The sequence below is a fragment of the Cylas formicarius genome, unplaced genomic scaffold (assembly GCF_029955315.1).
Source record: "Cylas formicarius isolate icCylForm1 unplaced genomic scaffold, icCylForm1.1 PGA_scaffold_6__28_contigs__length_40554024, whole genome shotgun sequence".
In the NCBI taxonomy this organism is placed as follows: Eukaryota; Metazoa; Arthropoda; class Insecta; order Coleoptera; family Brentidae; genus Cylas; species Cylas formicarius.
In genome coordinates this window covers 15,937,791-15,957,158 of record NW_026844347.1, presented here as the reverse complement: position 1 = coordinate 15,957,158, position 19,368 = coordinate 15,937,791, and the positions used below count along the sequence as shown (strand labels likewise).

Sequence of the window (19,368 nt, the reverse complement as noted above, 5' to 3'; positions counted from 1 at the left end):
TTTTTATACCCCAATACCATATGGATATGGCACAAGCGGAGAAGAACAGACAGTTCACGGCAGAAACATGTCCCGTTATCGAAGAAATTTACTTTTGTAAAGAAGAAACTTACCCCCGAGATGTATGAGTGGAAAAATTATTTGACGACATCGTAATGGAAAACTGCCCCAGTACGAAAATGAACCTGTCAGAAGCCCCGCAGAATTTAGATCTTGTTCTGCCACAGAAGCCTGAAAAATTGCTAATTAAGTATAACACGGATCGATATATGCAAATCGAAAGTACCAGTACTGATTAAGATACCAGTAAACTGTCAAATAGAAATTAATGAACAAAAATTCTTCAACGATGTAAAAATCCAGTTCGGAAAACCAATATTTTTACCAAAAATCCAGTTAACGGGAATGAACGCAATGAGAGTCCTGGATACTCTTTCAAAAATAAATATTGACTAAATATATCAACTAAGAGGCTTGAAAGAAGTGACAGTGAAAGAAGAAGCAAATGCGTTCCAAATAATTGTTATTGTGTTTGGAATAATCATGGTTCTAATTTTAGTTTTCATCATTAAGAAGCTCTTCTTGGAAAAGGTACGAGAATGGAAGAAAACCGCATCCATACGAGAGGAAACCTGCCAAGAAGAAAATTTTGAAGCTTTTCCGAAAAAACACTCCGTTATTTTCGAATGTTAAGGAGGGAGGAGTTATATGCCCCAAACTGCAGACGAAGCCCAAAGCTAAGCGAAGATAACGCCTCGCGGACACCGCATCGAAAGCCCTATTTATTCGATTGTAATATTGTAAAATACGCTCCTAATTATTCCAACCTTTGAATCGGCTAGTCCAAATAAAACTTTATTTCGCTTTCTGTGTAATAAATGCTTTTAAAAACGTTTTTAAAAACCAAATAATGGCAAAGATTATAAATGTTAAGGAATTATTTTTTGTCAGAATTGAGATTTATTATTACAAACCAAGAACAGGTTACCTCTATTCAGTTACTATTATTCGACACGCTCTTAAAAGCAGAAACTGCTAGTAAAAAGAAGAGGAAAGACTATATATAGGCCAGAGATGATTTTATTACATTACAAAAAACAATATAGGATCATATTGTATCGTATGTCATTCTATTTGTAATAAAAAATCATATTTAATACACGGTTTAGTTTTTTCATGAAAATTTCCCCGATAGCAGGTAGTAGTCAAAATATTCGCGCCATCGCAGTATGGTGCCGTGCACGTAGGATCACAGTTGTGTGTTTTAAATATAGATGACAATAATTTCTTTTACTTTGTTGCGTGTACGCTAACAAATGATTGTTTTCAATTTTTTTCTGTCTCTGTCAGTTGAGATAGATTAAACAAAAATAACCAAAAATGACTTCATTTCAGAAGAGTAATGCGCCAGCTATATCATGTAACATTGTTTGACACTATAAAATAAAGGCACTTGAACTGAGAATTTAATACTCTCTAAATAACCCTAGCTGCATTTCTCGGGGTTGTTATTAATTATCTCGTAACTTAAGAGGTGAAACGCTAAAACCAAAATAAAATTTGGTTATTTATCTTTATTAGTTTTTTTACAATTATTTATACACCACTCTACAATTTCCGCTGCTGTCTCTCCTACTGCCTGGACTGCATCTAGAAGGGAGGTTTAGAAGCGATAAATTTTCGGTCCCTCGAAGGCACTCCACCACTAGGGTTGTCACGTTGACATCAAAAATGCCGCCACCCTGGTTTATGGGCGGGCACGGCCCGTTCGGTTTGCCTAACTCGTAACATTTATCCTCGTACCTGTGTAAAGATATGAATTGCCATTTTTACCTTTTCCCAGTGGCTGTTTAGCAAGTTCATGTTTTTTAGTTCCTAGTTTCCTAGTTTAGTTTCTGCCGGGATAGAAGGGGTCGAGAGAGCGTTCCCGGGAATAATTCTATTGCAGAGTAAACGTAATTTCAGAATGGGATACTATCACGTGACCGACTTGAGACCAGATCATACTACTCATATCATAATCTTGTGTCTAGAAAAATCGGAATTTCGTAGTGAATGGAAGAAGGCGCAAAATTCTGCGCAAATTGTACCCAATATCACTAATACTGATACAGTTGAGAACCTTCGAATCATAAGTAGTCCATTAACGTTTTCGAAAGTCTTATAGAAAAGAATTGGAAAACTAGCTACTTAATCAAATTTAATATAATCCCCGAAAAGCAATCGGGATTTAGAACTATTTACAAATGTTGCACGGCCGTTCTTAATATTACTGATGATATTGTTAATTTCTGGAATTAACAATATCATCAACCACTTCACATTCCGTCTTAATGGCACCACTAGAAAGAGCACACCGATAAACTAGTTGATTTTGTAAACTTTCCCATCTCGTAGATATAAACAGATCAAGACATGTAAAATTAGTCAGTCCTAAAATAAACACCTTTACGTTAACATCTTTAATTTGTTTTTAACACGTGGACTGCCACAGTAATTTTCAGATTTCTGGCCAAAAATGAAATTTTGATTTTATTACATTATATTATTAAAAAGTCTAAATCTAGAGCATAGTTATAAAATAAAAGAGTAAAAACGTATTTTCCTAAAAAAAAATGTTGTACGAATTATCTCGTAGTTGGCGTCGGAAACAGTAATCTCTTCTTGGAAACCAATTACGAGTTTATTCGTAGGCACACCTGCACTGACTTGTCGCTTCGCTAATGCTAAATCATTCATTGCGTCATCATCGTCCGCGTCAGTTATACCTCAGACATTGTTGAGTGCATTACTTACTTCTTTCTTGTGTGTTCTTTTTATAATTATTGAATTACTAAGAACCCAATATGGATAGGAAAAGACAATTGACTCAAAGTGAAATTGAGTACTACTTAAATCTAAGTGATTCAGAATTTGATGAGCTTTCTGGCGTGAATAATAACGGCAGTAGCGATTATGAACCTTCTGAGAATTCAAGTGATAGTGAAGATGAAGTCGTCTCAAAATCTGAAGAGGATCCGGAACCTGAAGATAACGCCGATGATTCTCAAGCAACAACATCAAATGCGAATGATAATTTGTGGACAGAAACTCAACAGAGTCCTGAATTATTTATTTTCAAAGAAAAGGTTGGTGTGAAATTGAAAAAAAACAGCGTCCAACGAAACCATGTCGCATATGTAACCAAGGAAAAAAACGCCGAGAAACGCGTTATTACTGTCCAGTATGTAGTGAAAAGCCAGCTCTGTGTGTGGAAGATTGTTTTAAAAAGTTCCACAAACAGTAAATATTATTATACTTCTGTAATTTGACTTAATTCTTACACTTACATTTTTTATGTTCGTTTTCAAATAAAAATTTTTTTTGATGCAAGCCAACATTGATTTTTTGTTCTTTCCCAAGAAGCCATCTATCGATATTAGCACTGATATATTACGAGTTTAATCGTAGCAACAGAAGAATGGCAAGTGAATACAGTACGAGATAACTCGTAGTTGGCGTCCTTGAAAAGATCGCTACCTACGAGTTATCTCGTAGTCGGCAGTCAACGTGTTAAAAACGAATTTCCTGTGCGAGGACCTTTAATTCTGGGAGAACGGAAAGTTGACTATGTTAGTGGAATTAGAATATTTTAAAGCGTTTGATTCAAATAATCACCCGTTGCATTAATCAATTTTGAATTGCACGAAATGTAGGCTGTGGTTTTGGGTAGCAGAATATCAAGTTCTCGAGAACTATCCTCTGGAGTGCTTTACGGTTCTATTTCGAGACCTCTGTTATTCTCAATTTATACAGCACAATTCTCGAAAGTATTTTTATCCCTCATTTTTGATCGATGAAGGCTATGTCTGCGTTAAACTACGACCTTTATAGGTTCACAATATTTAATTTAATAATGTATTAAATATCGAAGGTTAACAATACACTTTAAAGATCAAATAAAAAATTTATGGGTGTTGGTTGATTTAGAGCTGAGATTTACGCCACATTTTCCAAAATACAAGGTTCACACCGCCTTACTCACCAGATCTAGCTCCACGCCACTTCTTCTTGTTCCCGCATCTGAAAAGTGCGCTCGGAGGAGAAAGATTTTCATCAAATGTGGAGGCAACAATGAACAATTATTTTGCTGTGAAAAATGCTGGGTATTATTTCGACGGGTTAAAGAGATGCGAGAATTGCTGGTAGAAGTGTAAGGAGTTACAAGGAGACTATGAAGAGAAATAAAAAAAAATGAGAAAAAATGTCTTGTATCATTGTTAGGTCTCAAAATGTATTCTTTACTCTTTTAAATAGATTTAAATATCGTCAAACAACCAAATACTGCGGTTTTTACCTTTTACCCCTGAACAAATTTTTTTAAATACCTTTTTAGTAAAGACGCCACAGTATCTATATAACAAAATTAGCTTTCGGACGTACATATCAATATTAGGTTTAAAAGTGTCCTAACGCTTCCATTTCACTCAGTGGAAATTTTCAAGCGCTATTCTGATTATGTGACAAAAGTATATGCTTTCAAGAAGCAGCTGTACAACACGCTGTTATCAAAACAATAATCCTCTCATTTAAGCGGGTGGTGTTCAACTTAATACGTAATATCTGTCCGCAGGCTCATATTTCTTGTTGCCTTTTTCTTTCCATTCCCAGTCATGTCTTCACTTTATATGGAAAAACACTTATAATGCACTACCAGATAATATTAAAGACGGTTGGTATGTCAAAGAATTTTTGTAAAAATCAAAAAATTATTTTGTAAATAATTTGTATTAATTTTTTATTCTGAATGTTTTTGTCTTGAGTTAAGCAACTAATGTAGTGAATTTTGTTTTTATACATTTTATATTATGTTACTCTATTGTGTGACATATGTGTGTTGTTACTGAATGTTATATAATGTTATATACCTTTTTATTGTACGTCTATATGTTGTTGATTTTCTATTTTTTTAAAATTTTTTGTTAGCAAATTCCGTAAATGATTTAAAATCACATTTAAAATTTTCGCATGATATGTTTAATTCATTTTTCTGTATATTTCCTTTTGTCAGATAATAGGTTTAGTGTAAGAACAGCCAGCACTGCGCAATGCTGAACTGAGCTACGCCTGTATGTCTAAATGTCTAATTCGATAAAGAACTTTATGGTTTATTTTATTTATTATTATTATTATTATTATTATTATTATTATTATTATTATTATTATTAATATTATTGGAGCGTGCGCCAATGACGAGTTTATATTTAATGCAGCACCTTCCCCTTCATACCATTTTCTTAACCATATTTGTACAAATTGCTCGAAGATATAATATAAGTCAACTACAAAATATTAAAAATCAACATACACACTGTAAAATAAACACTTATTCACCTTAGTCTATGGTCCAAATCACAATAGAATACACTGAACGAAAGCGGTCAGCATTGTTCACTCTCAGAATCGTATAACAGCCCCAGAGTCGGTTCAGCTTAAAAGAAACCATGAAACCGGGCATCAAACCTTATTTGATAAAACTTAATTTTGTATATAATCCGAGAATCCTTAAGAAAAATCTTAACTGCGACTCTCTTTCACTAATATGGGAATCATGTAAGACATGCCCCTCCTTTAGCTCCGGCCTCCAAACAATATATAAACAGGTACAGAGTAGAATGCAAGTCAGTTTCAGTTAAACTCTGAAGGAACCAACAGCATGGATGACAAAACGTCAGCAAGTTTGATCTATCCACAACCAACGCAGGTGGAATCCAGAAGTTTGGTCGATAGTATTATGGTAGGTTGTGGAAGTTTCTTTGAAAAATATGTTCAATTTCTTACCATTAAATGAAAAAATGAAAAGTTGAATTCAAGTACAGTTATAAGTGGCGCTTCAAAAGTCAGTGGTGTTAGTGAAAAAGAGAAGAAGAAGAAAACCGGCAAGTCAGTTCAATATTTGCGATTGATGATGAAGGTTCTGAAAGATTACTCAGACAAATTCTTCATAACAGTTTTTTTCAAAAAAATTCCGCCAACTTTAATTGTAATTTATAAAATTCTTCGGAGAGATAAAGATTTACCAAGTACCTTAGGTAGATTAATGAAAGATATAGCGTTTCAATAAGTGATGCGTGGTGGAAAAAGTATAATGTTAGGTTGTAATATCATCGATTTAGAGTTGTATCAGTGTAACAAATGTAGAAACTACATACCCATAAGCTTGTTTTCCCAGTTGTACAAGCCAAACTACGAACCTGTAGAGCAAGCGGGATTTAGAAACAACGACAGAATAACATAAACCGTTAGTGCTCATTTTTGAGGACTTTCAAAAAGCATTCGGCATGTTTGAAAGCAATATAATAATGGCAGCTCTTAGTCAATGTCGTATCGACTATTGATATACTCATCTAGTCCTCAATAGTCAATGTCGTATCGACTATTGATATACTCATCTAGTCCTCAATATTTACAGTGATTCGCATGCGAGTATTAGACTCTATAAAAACGACGATAAATTTCCCATCGTAAAAGGAGTTAGACAAGGCGATACAATGTCCCCAAAGGTATTCACCGCCACTTTAGAATACACCTTTAAAACACTCGACTAGAAAATAGAAAAAAACTAAACAATCTGCGATTTTCCGTTGTGTTAATTTCAGACAATCTTACAGATGATATAAGATGATATAAGAAATGCGGAAATTCGCCGGGGATCAAAAGTCGAGGACATAAGCGATGATAGATGGACCATCAGACTCGTAAATTGGAAAATCCATGCTGAAACAAGAAAGAGAAAAACGCTGACAGATATCTTTGCAAAAAAAAGCGATGGTGATTATCATGACCAAATGAACCGCGAATGTTTCGAGCGTTGGTTTGAGGAAACGCTAATTTTCAATTTGAAAAAATGTTGTTATTGTGTGACCTCATGGAAAAAGCCAGAATTCAAGATTGGTCGTTCGAAAAAAACATTTTCTTTGACGACTTCTACTTGAAATCAGAGCTACTGAAAGCCGCCCACGTATGCAGAAATGTGTGTGACAATTATAAAATTAAAATAACAGCTGCGAAATACAGAATGGATTGTTTACGTTTATTACAGTACCACTGTGAGGTAAACCTTATCGACATGGTATGGAGTCAAATAAAGCTGTATGTGACAATGAACAACTCCGATTTCAATATAGAACCTGTGCATTTCTTTAATTTCAACATGCCACAGGAAAACCCCAAAAGGAAATGTGGCCGGCTGGTAATCTCCAAGACTTATGGACTTATTATTAGCGTAAATTCTGGCGACAGTTCTGAGAACGACATTGACATTTCCAGTTTCGCTCAAGAATAACAAATTTCACTGATATACAGGATGACCGGTTTATGAAGGACCTATAACTTAACTCGAAATTTGTGAGTGTTATAAAAAAAGTTGTTCCTAGTAAAATGATCTTTAATTTGCTTGCAATATTTCAATTGTCACTCAAGGTGGCCAAATAAAGTTATGTTATTAAAATAGAACACCTTATATTTGATTACATTTTTAAATACCTCTTTAAAAGACGAATCCAACGATATATATAAATATCTATATATCGACCTTTAATGCACCGTTGAATATGAACTTTCAACATAACATATTCTAGAAAAATTTAGACTTTTTTTTAGACAATGTTCATGAAATATTTTTATCAAATACGCGATGTTGCGACGGTTCGCAAAATATGACTTCTCTCATTTTTTTAAACACAAACACCCTGTATATTTCTGGATTTTCGAAGAGCCCTTTAAAAGATGAATCCATCGATATATGGGCTGCGTATATTAACGTAATGAATTAATTTTTTCTGAAAGCGTTTCAAATATTATTTTTTTATGAAATTGCTGGTTATTTCAAATAGCATTAAATAATATTAATTAATTAATTTTAATTTATTCGTCAATTGATATTTACAACATCAGGAACAATAAATAATTGCTGTTTAATAGTCTCGCTAAAACTCGAGAACGGCAGAAAGGATTTATCTTATCTTGGTCTTGAAATGTTCCTGGAGGTCCAGGGAAGGTTTAAAAGGTGAGAAATGTTATAATAATTGCCTTTTTCCAATATAAACATTTTTTTTTAAATAAAATGTGGAATCAATTTGAACTTTATTGCTATTCAATAAAGTTCATATTAAATTATAATCACTCACTGTTGTCTAAGAAATATAGGTGTATTCCTAACTTCAAAGGGTCAATTTTCAATTTTTTTCCACTGCACAAAGTTCAATCAATTATATCTATCAAAATAGTCTTTGCGTGTGGAGGATTTAATGTCGCGTTCCGAAACTCGAGAAGAGTGATAATATCGCGAATGCGACCAAATTATATAGTCACAAAATATAATAGATCATTAGTAGTAATAATTTTCCATTTGGTCGGCTTTGCGAAACTTAATTTTAGCTAACTTTAGTTGTTAATCTATCAGATTATTTTGTTTCATAGATTTACAAATTTTAAGTTTTGTAACAAATTAGATTTCTGAACGCAACCATAATATTTGACATTAGATTTCAATTCAATTCAATTAATCGATTCACAAAAAAATGTTGGGCTCGACTGCTAGGATCATTCGCCCATTGCCGACTTCCGTCGAGGATTTTCGTTTCTGGTCAATGACCACCACGTACAAAGAAGAAGAATAACCAGTAATTTGCTCAGCTAGCAAAAAACGATTCTGACCGATACCAAAAAAATCGGCTTCCCCCCGCTTCCGCCACGGGCCATCCGGGCCCATCCGGCCTCCATACCGGCGTGAACAGGGAAAAACGACGGGGCCGACGACGATTATCACTTTAAAACGTACACTAAACACTCAAAACACTAAATCCACACCGTGGAAACCGATATCAAACTTTTTGGGACGAATACAAGGGATTCTGTCGGGAGCGAACGGAGGTTAAACCGCCGCGTGCAATGCTCCACCACAGAATCAACATTAGATTTGATAACGAACTAATATGTCAATTCACCCTGTCGCACTTCGGAACACATAAAAAAGTATTACGGTTATGATATTTATGAGTGTGCGAGAACTTTACTTTGGTGATCCTTTCTGATAGTAACATTTCAAGTATTGTGTGCTTTTTTTATATTTTGTGATAGCGACACTTTACCGCTGAGTGAGCGAGAGATTTTCTCTCTTTGATTAATTAAAATTTAAGATGCCGAGGAGAAGACGACCTAACTTAGGTCGTAGATGGGCTTAGAATGCAACGAGTTCGTGGAAATTAAACACAACAGCAGCAAGCACGACATAATGAAATTAAGCAAATCTGCAGACACAGTGCCAGTATTTCAGGAAAACTTTGTTTTGTAATAACTTCAAACAAAAAACAAAAACAAAAAACAATAAATGATTACCAATAATGCAATTTAACTTAATCGCCTTAATATTGTCTCGGAACTGATGAAAATCGTTGACCACCCTGTATGTAATTGAAGCACAATTGAAATAATACAAAAAAAGATCAACACTCATAGTTTTAGATATAAAGTATAGGCCGTTCTAAACCCGGGCCACGCGGTACATAAAAATGAAGTAAAGTAAAAATTAGTCCGACTAAGACAGTTGTCGGAATAATAGCGATCGCCACGTACTGTCCCATTCTGAAATTACGCGTACTCTCTCGCGGTCATGAATAAGGGCCCATGTGTAACCTTGAAATTAATACCTGGCAAATCCATCCTGGCAAGAGGTTTGGGAACATACTGCACTCCTGTTTGAAGAATTGAAAACCAAATAATTCCCATCGGAGCAAGGACCTTGTCGGTATGCAGCAAAGCATCCCTCTTTGGAGGCATAGTAAAGATACCCCGGTCCACAGTCGCAGATCCAATCGGACGTAGTCTCGCCGGGATAAAGCAATTCGTTTTCAGGGCAAACATTCGGTGCGTAGAGTGGAACACCTCTCTGCAAAGCAAGAAATAATAAATTACGCGATACGTTTAATAAACATTGTTTTAGCGTGAACGGAGTAAAAGACAATCGCAATCAAAAAACACCGGTCAACACGCAAGACAGTAAACATTATGTCAGAAAGCAGAGTTATTTTTAATATGCGTGAAGCAGTAGATATATTCAATGACAGTAACCACTATTCAACTGTAGGATATTAACTCATTTCAAACAAATACAATACTCAATACAATAGGAAGAAACGTCTTCAAACTGTACATAATGAAAAAAATCTACTTAAAGTACTTCAGACAGCTGTTGACAACCCCAGAAAATCCACGAAAAAATTTGGGATTAGACAGATGTAAAAAAAAGCTCTGATTCAAGAACGAGACTATGATGACCGGTACGACTTTTGCATGTGGATTCAAGGACAAATAGAAGATCAATGTGATTTCTGTAAACACATTCTTTTTGGAGATGCATCCACGTTGACCGTTATGCAAAAAAACAGAGCAACGGAGATGCAAATACAACAGAACGTTGTATAATAGGAAATTATGTCTTTTCATCACGCTGCATACCAAAAATACTTTTAATTCTGTTTCATGCTTCCGTAGTTTCACTAGCTATTTACCGAACCGAAAGGTGCTTGTAGTGGGCAACAATGAAGTAATACAAGTTAACTGTGGTCCTAAAGACTTTTAGACTGCTGGCACGTATATTGTGATGCATTTTGATGACTGAATATGCCAAAAGCTGCTGCTGGTTGGTTACCCTGATGACTCGTTGTCACTAGAAGGATTGAGGTAACTTTAATGACATCGGCGAGCATAGTGGTTCGTAGAATTTGTAAGTGTATGAAAGAGCTAAAACTTGAACTGCCAGTAGATGAGACAGAATATAAGCTGAAGAAATGTGAGAATGTACTGGATCAAGAAATCGTTACCAAACAGGACATTAGATACCTGGGAGTCTTTATGGAGCTTTTATGAGGCGACAAGTAATAAACACCTGCAAAGAAGCTGAAGCATCTGCAGTGGCACTTGCCCGCTTGATGCCATTCCAGCAAGTGAAGCGGAAAACGCAGAAAGTAAATACAGGTGCATGTCTATAAAGATTCAAAGAAAACTTGCTCCAAGGATATATATATATATATATATATATATATATATATATATATATATATATATATATATATATATATATATGCAAATCAGTACAATTTACTATTATTAGTATTTAATAATATTAATAGTAGTAGTTACAGTCTTATTTAGAAAAAAACACTTTAAGGCTAACTGTGTTTACATTTACATTTTAGAGCAGGGTACAAAACTCGCGGATGCCCTAGAGAGAGAGTTGCAACTCCTCTGCCTTCACTTTTGCATCCACCGAATCATTTTCCGGCGAATAGGAAAGGTTATGTATTCGACCATCTCTGTAAAGTTCTAGATCTTTCCTTCCGTACCTAGCATTTAAATATTTTTTATGACCAAAAAAAGAAGAAGTTCTATACAAACACATTATTGAATAAAAAAATATAAAAATCACCAGCATTTTATCTGGAAGCCATCTTTTGTCGGTCGACACGAAAATAAAGGTCGTTGGAAAGTTCATTTTACTTTGAATGATTATTTTACGAAAGGTGTTCGAAATTAATACGAATATAAGTGTTTTAAAATAACCATAATTATGGGATCCTGTATTGGAGATAATACAAAACGACAAGTTTAAAGCTGTGAAAAAATTCCTTGATTGCTGAAAGTGACGTTGTGACCTTAAGGTCACTTTGATTAAATAAAATCCACGATGTGATGTTCCGAGTTAGGTGAAAAAACGCTACTGAAAATTAGAGAAGTTGGTAAGTCAATCAGAAGTAAAAATTATTATTGTGAACCGATCTAAGTATCTTTGAAACTTCAAAAACATTTTCGTATTATTTTCACTACAATTATATTATACCACAATTTGGCAAGGACAGAAAATTCATGTACAGGGTGGTCCATTTAAGATGATCCTACACCTTATCTCAGTAAGTACAACACTGTATTTATATATAGGATGTTCCGTGCCCGGATAGTAAACAACTTTTTTTTAATGGAATGCTATGAATATTAATATTAATTTAAACCTTTTCGGTTGTTTTGATAATTGTGTATCTATACGTTGATATTTATATATACCAACTTGATTCTTTCTTACCGTTGATGATTTATGTAAGATACATATTGGGTTGCGTCATAAATAACTAAGTGGTTGGTTGAAAGGAAAATTTTTATACTGTTTACTTCAAAATGCCTTATAAAAAGAAATGTAATAAACAACAAAGTGAAAAAATAGATGAAGATGATTTTGAATCGATCGAGTTTAGGACTCCAAAATCGAACCGTGAGTAAATTAGAGTATGGCGCAGTTGGCCGACACGGTGGCGAATTCTGTTAAAAAATCGCAAGTTGCGACTAGCGACAAACATTATATATCTTTGTGGCGTGAATTGGGGGGTTCGAACTTGACATTTCATCCGGATGGTAGCGTACGTCCAATAATTTTTTTTGAAAAAATCAACGCAATTTTTAAACGATGCAAAAGTTCCGGAGGAAAGCAAGGTTTCTTTGGCTTTAACGACCTTGAGGAGTTACGCGGTAGATTGGAGGGTCGCTAAGGAAAGTTCGTTTAAAAATTGGGAAGACTTTAGTGACTGTTTTAAAAACAGATATTGGGGAATAAATCAAGAGCGCGAGTTATTCTTCGAAATTAACTATGGCGAGTTCAGGTCAGGTAACCGACCTGATTATTTTTTGAAAAAAGTAGCACAAGCCGCGTTTTTAACTGAAAACCTACCCGAAGGCCAACTAGTAGAATATCTCGTAAAACATTTTTCAGCCGATATACAAAGAGGGGATATTTATTGCGGGTTTGAAAACAATAGATGAAGTCGAATGCTATTTAAGGAAATTAGATGATACGTTTGAGGGAGAAAGGTCGCGTAGATCAGGGGAAAATGTTAGGAATGTTAGTTTTAATAATTATCAAAGTCGAAATTCACCTCCGAGTAGACAGGAAAATCAAAATACGAGTAATCCGCGAAATTCGAAAAATGATAATGCGAGAGGGGACGGTAGCGGAAACCGAAATGTTCGATTTTTAACTAGGTCCGAGGAGCTTTTGAGTGACGGGGATGAAAGTGACTCCGCAGAAGAACAAGAAATGTTGTCTCCGATAATTGAAACTTTGATATTTGACCAGAAAATAGACGTATTAGTTGATTCAAGTAGTCAGTGTTGTGCCATATCTGAATCTTTCTTTAAAAAGTTACAGGGTGGTAATAAAAATTTACCAGTATTACCAATCTCTAATATGAACATTTCTGCTGCTTTTGGGGGGAAAATTATTAAGGCAAAAGTTCAGGTTTTACTTCCAGTTGAAATTGTAAAAGAAAAATTTGACATTTCTTGTATAGTAGTGCCTACGTTAAATCAGGATTTAATCTTAGGTACAGATTGGATGAGGGCGGAGAAGGTCTAAGTAGACTTTGACCGAATGTTGATTTGCATTGGTACTCGAACAATGCAAATACCAATTAAATTTGAAAAACAAAATAAAAATCAGATTAATCTTCACTCATTGCAGGATAAGAAAAAGAAACGACATTGTTATACAGATTTTGAACTAAGAGACGTAGCAAACAAATCAGACGTATTTGATCAAGAACATAAAGATAAATTATATTTACTATTCCGCAAATTTAGCCAAATTTTCTCTGAAATGCCCGGACTAACAACGAAATATGAACACGAAATAAAAATGCGCGACTCCACGTCATTTTTTAAAGCTTCTTACCCAATTCCATACTATTTTAATGTGTTGCCTTTTGGTCTATCGACTTCGGTGGCAAATTTTATACGGGGTTTGTCCAAATTACTCGGACCCGAAGTGCTATCTTTTACTCTTGTTTATGTTGAGGACATTTTAATATTTTCTCCAGATGCTGAAACTCATTTAACTTATCTGTTATTTTTGAGAAATATTACGACGCTAATTTGACAATTAAGTTTGCGAAAATCCTCATTCGCTAAATCTAAAACTGAATTTGTCGGACATATAATTTCGCCTAAAGGTATAGAAATAAATCCAAATCGAATAGAAGCTATTAAAAATTTTCCAAAGCCGCGAAATATTCGAGAAATTAAGGGATTTCTCGGGTTAGTAAACTATGATCATAGGTTTTGTGAAAATTTTGCCGATTTAACAGTTCCGCTTGTAAAAGTGTTACGCAAAGCCTCTGCGCAGGCTATTGTGACTAAACTCGAGAACAAATATTTTACTGAAGTACAAAAGCCGAAAATGTTATTAAGTGATAACGGAACGCAATTTTATTCCCAAGTTTATAAATCTTGTCTTGGTCGGAGTCAAGTGAAGCAAATATTTACCTCGGTATATTTTCCACAGGAAAACGCTACAGAGCGAGTCAATAAAGAAATTGGCCGTCTTCTTCGCACATTTTGTTTTGCTAAACATACTAAGTGGGCTGCTGTATTGGGCAACGTAGAACATTGTATAAATAATGTGGTCCACGAAGCCACCGATTTCACACCTAATTTCCTCTTTAACGGTAGACACGAACCCAATAATATAATAAGGAATTTTAGATTTCCCGTTTTCCAATGAAAACCCGTGCAATGATTTGACGCAGTTCTGGATATTAGCCAAGGAACGCTTACTTTCCAAAAGGAGGCGCAAGGAATTAACTTTCAATAAAACAAAAAAAAATCTGTTGTGTTTAATCAAGGGGATTTAGTCTTAGTTCGAACCCACGCTCAGTCGTCAGCTGAGATTGCAGAAATTAAAAAGTTTTTCCTATTATACGAAGGTCCGTACAAGGTGTTTGAAAGGAAGGGGTCAAATTCTTATTTATTGGTAGACGATGTCATACAATATTTGGGTCCGCATAATATCATAATTTTAAAGAAATTTAAACCCATGCCTGAAGCAAATTTGCTTCATTAGCCACTTAGAATTTAACGATAATAATAATCATAATTTGTTTTCTTTGTTTGGACATTGTCATTTATTTTAATTGCTAGAACGGTATTAAAACTCTAGCATCTGTTAAACCATATGTATAGTTTTAATAGGGGGGAAATGTGGTTCGCGATTAAAAGTGAAGTGCGGCAACAAGGGATATTTGCAATCCCCGGTTAAAAACTCGGTTCGTGAAGGGTGGGGAGACGGGCAGAAGACGTTCCACAGGACGGAGTTCCTGGGGATAAAGAAAGTCCCGTGAATATTATTGTTTCTTTAGAAATTTGTAGTGTTACTTTCAGTAAAAGTTTGGTAGTTTTCAAATTTTGAGGATCTACAGTTTTAACTGGGGTGCTATAAACCAGATTTTTAAGGTGCACCCATAAGAAAAAGTACAAACAATTTAAATCTAGGGACCTACGAGGTGATCGTTGAAGTCCGCCGCGACCTACTCAAAAATAAAAATGGATTTTTACAGTATTCAAAAGCGTTTAGATCTTCATGCAAGACAGGTACCCATGAAACATATTTTTTAACGAATTGTTCGTAATCTTGAACGTGGAGTGGTAATCAACAATCGAAAACGCTGTCCAAAAATTGTCCTAATAGAAAAAAGCAGGTTCTTTTGCATTTTGAAGAAAACAACGAAAAGTCGCAGAGATACATTCCGAGCGAATACTTGTGAGACTAGTGTTCAAATTTCTGCCAGTACAAAAATTATTCCAACAGGACTTTCGAACAATACTTTTTTATTGTTCCCTCGTGATGGACCACTATTTTGTGACGTTTTTTAAAAAAATCTATTTACCGATGAAGGAATTTTTAATACGGTCGGTATGTTCAACAGAAAAAATACTCATTACAATAGTTCAGATATAATAATATCTAAAACGAAAATTGTGTAAAAGAAATTAAGAAACAGGGTCAGAGAAGTTTTTGTAATAATCAAAATTATGTTAATTAACGGTCTAGATATAATAGTAATACAGACATAGAAGTTATAGCAGGGACTATTATAGTAGACAGGTTGTACTTATCGAATGAACGGTAGAATGGATCAAAGAGACAGCAAAAGAAAGCAGTATTGTCAAAAAAACGGCAAGTTGTTTTTCAGGTACATATTTCGAAGGGGTGAGTAACAGCGCCACCTCGCTGCCAAAAATATGAATTTTTGAGGTACTGATATCTCTCGTACACGAGTCAAACTAAAATCTAATATTTGCGATATCAAATATGCACGGGCAGATATTACAACGCATATGCTTCCCTGCGAATCCACTCTGCGTTACCATTATCAAAACTATGATAGTAATCAAATTCCTTCACTTGAACCAGAAACTAAAAGAAAATGGTCGATTTAAGTACTGGCCGTGGAGAAACATTGCAGATCTGATTAATATTTTAAAATATTGGCAAACGAAGTTGCATTACAGATACACAACGGTTGCTGGAATGGAGACAGAAACTCAACTTCGTCAATTTCGCGTAGAAAAACGAGATATCGCATATAGAGGAAAAAGAATATCAATTTTACACTGCGGCTCGAGAGAAGTATGGCACAAAACTAACCAACCAATATAATATAGTTGTCTATGTATGGCACCAAACACGTTGCTACTTTCGGCAAAGTGACGTGAACGTTTTGAAAATTGGGTAAAATATTCTCTTCTTCCATATCCAATCAGACTGAGTAATTGTTTATGACGATGGTAATTACCACAGCGCTTTAGCTAAAAAAGTAAAAAAAAGTACCAACGATCAGCAGTAAAAAAGGGGTATTGCAAGAGGTCCTTAGTCAACATGACCTTTATTTTTTAATAACAAAAAAAAGACCAGTTGATGTAAAAATAAAATCGTATGAAAAAACTTCGTAGACTAGATAAAAAAAAATTCGGTAATACACCCGTTAGATTATTACGATTTGGATCCTACAAAAACGATATTAGCCCAATTAAGAAACGAAAGTTAGACGCAATAACTCCAAAATGTCCGCCCATGTAACTCATGTAACCAAAACTTAAAAAAAACTTGGGACAATGTAAAACCATTAGCGTATAACTACTGAATAATTTAATTGCCTATTTTAAGACTTCGTGCTTTATAAGACTAGTTCTATAAGTTAAATACAGAAATATTCTCTCGTTAATGTTTTTGTTATTTGTCTCGTACCTACTTTATTTTCGGCAAGTTTTAAAATGCATAAAATATCCCTCTTAAACGGCTCTTAGCTTCTAATAAATCTGATCTAAATGCGTATAGCGGGAAAATTGACAATACAATTGGAAAATTTACTGCAAATTTCGTTAAAGTAAGGACAGGGAAAAAATTATTATTTGGTTTTTTTATCATCATAAAGAAAACAGTGTATTACTTCACAAAATGAGAGTAAAAATTTGTTTATTTAATAGATCACCTGATTATGACCACTTAAGTTATTAGGGATTAAATTATTTAAAAATCTGGTATTGGATTCCCACACGTCCATTATAATTTTTCTTGCACATTTTTTATACAAACATTAAATATACAGGTAGGATCAGATCAAAAAGTAAATGTCGTTATCGAGTTCCTTTTTTTAAATGAAACACCGTTTTTTAAATAAATTTTCCACCTCCGTGTCAGTTTTCACGCATATCCTATACCATATCCATCCTTACATTTTACAAGCAAATGAATAAAAACCATTAATTTAATTTCGAAATGGACAAGTAAGCAGCTAGTATCATTAAAGTTTTTTAAATTGGCACAATTACACGAAAATCAGAGAATAGAAAATGCAATTTTTATTGTGTGTGAAATGGAGACAAAATTTATAGAAACAAGACATGTAAAAGGTCATCTACAACCAGGTCGTTCACAAACTGATGACAACAGAAGATTAAACATTTTTTTTAGAAGTTGAGAATAATTAGCATCGCGCATCTCCTGAAGTGACTTCAAATAATTATGTTAGCCGACGAATAGCTTTGCATTTATTAAAACAAGATAAGTATCATCCGAAACAGATTACATTCCTTTTTGTGATAAAATCAAACTTTCTTCCTACTTTAGATTGTTTTTGAGTTAATTCAGTGACACAATTTGTTAAAAATTTGTCAGGATAATTTTTATTTTCATCTCGCAGCGATATTCTTCCATTTACAATTTGAAACCTAAATTATCCCAAACCAAACATTTCCCTTCGTCCCAACTTCTGCCTCCACACTTCCGAAGATCCATAATTCGTTTATTTCCGAACATATGAACAATAAATAAAAAAAAACTTTGTCGGACGTCTTTTTAAATGATATTGTTTGGTCTCGTTTTGTAGGTACTTTACGGTCCGCATTAACATATACTTATACTATGTCCAAAATGTGCAACTCAACCCCATTTTTTCGTCGACAGATACTTTTTAGTGATTAAGCCACATTTTGTTTTAATAACACATAAACAAAATTGTAGGTATTAGAGTACAGATAATACCCGATGGATAACAAAATTATTGGACATTATTATCTCTTCTGCACTCGCAGTTTCTTTCCAATTCCAAATCCAATCCAATCCAAATCAGTCTGATATGTCAGATTGATGGCAAGGCCTGCCATGGGGATGTTTAAAATCAAAGTGGAAAAACACAAAATTTAGATCATTTAAAATTTTTTAAAAAATCTTTCATACGTCCTGTTTTTATAAATTTTCTCTTAGTTTTACTAGCGTCAAACAAATTATAAATAAGCTTCTTTTTGAGTTCTCGTTTTGTCCCCATATCCAATAAAAATTAAATTTTTATTTAGATGCGCTTTCATTACTGACAGAAAAGTATTTCTGACAATTTAAGAACTACATACTAGCTACTTACCTATTCATTTCAATTTTGTTTTATTTTTATTCTTATTTTAATAAAAAGTAAAAGGTGTAAGGTATCCTACATGAATTATGTGCTAACTTTAGCGCGTTTTGATTTTTAAATGAATTTGTTCCATATATTAAGTGTTCACTATATATATAATTAATGGGAATATAATAACTACTTACCGCATCAATTGCAGATGAATTTCTTTTAATCGGAATCGAAAATGTTAGTCTTAGCGTTACCGAAATCATTGCCGCCCGGTAAAACAACTTCATTGCGAAAGATCGACGGATTACCCGACCCCAACTGCGAAAGAATATTGGTGTAGTTTGTTTGTTTATACTTAACATCCTCTCCAACAACCCAGATTCTACAATTTTTCTCGAGTATCTAAACCAGTCTGACCGACTGATTTTAAGTGGGTCACCGTTGTGGCACAACGCTTCTTCAGCGACATGTAGGCACTTAAATTTAAAATAATTTCAATTTAAATGGTCGCAAAAAAAATTGGAAAGTAAAATGTAAAACTAGAAAATTAAAGGCTTGTGTTTTTCTGTGAACGGTTCATTATTTCCGATAATTTTCCATAAATACC

The 19,368-nt window shown here is 34.2% G+C and overlaps 1 protein-coding gene across 1 annotated transcript; it reads right to left on the bottom strand.

Moving 5' to 3' along the window:
- Nucleotides 1–1,299: 1,299 nt before the first annotated feature.
- Nucleotides 1,300–19,084, bottom strand: LOC132703394 (uncharacterized). Its single transcript, XM_060672629.1, has 3 exons — nt 18,956–19,084; nt 9,690–9,928; nt 1,300–1,803 (listed from the first exon to the last, which is right to left on the bottom strand). The coding sequence occupies exons 1-3, from the start codon at nt 19,046–19,048 to the stop codon at nt 1,593–1,595; spliced, it is 543 nt and encodes a 180-aa protein (XP_060528612.1). The 5' UTR covers nt 19,049–19,084; the 3' UTR covers nt 1,300–1,592.
- Between the last annotated feature and the right edge of the window lie 284 nt (nt 19,085–19,368).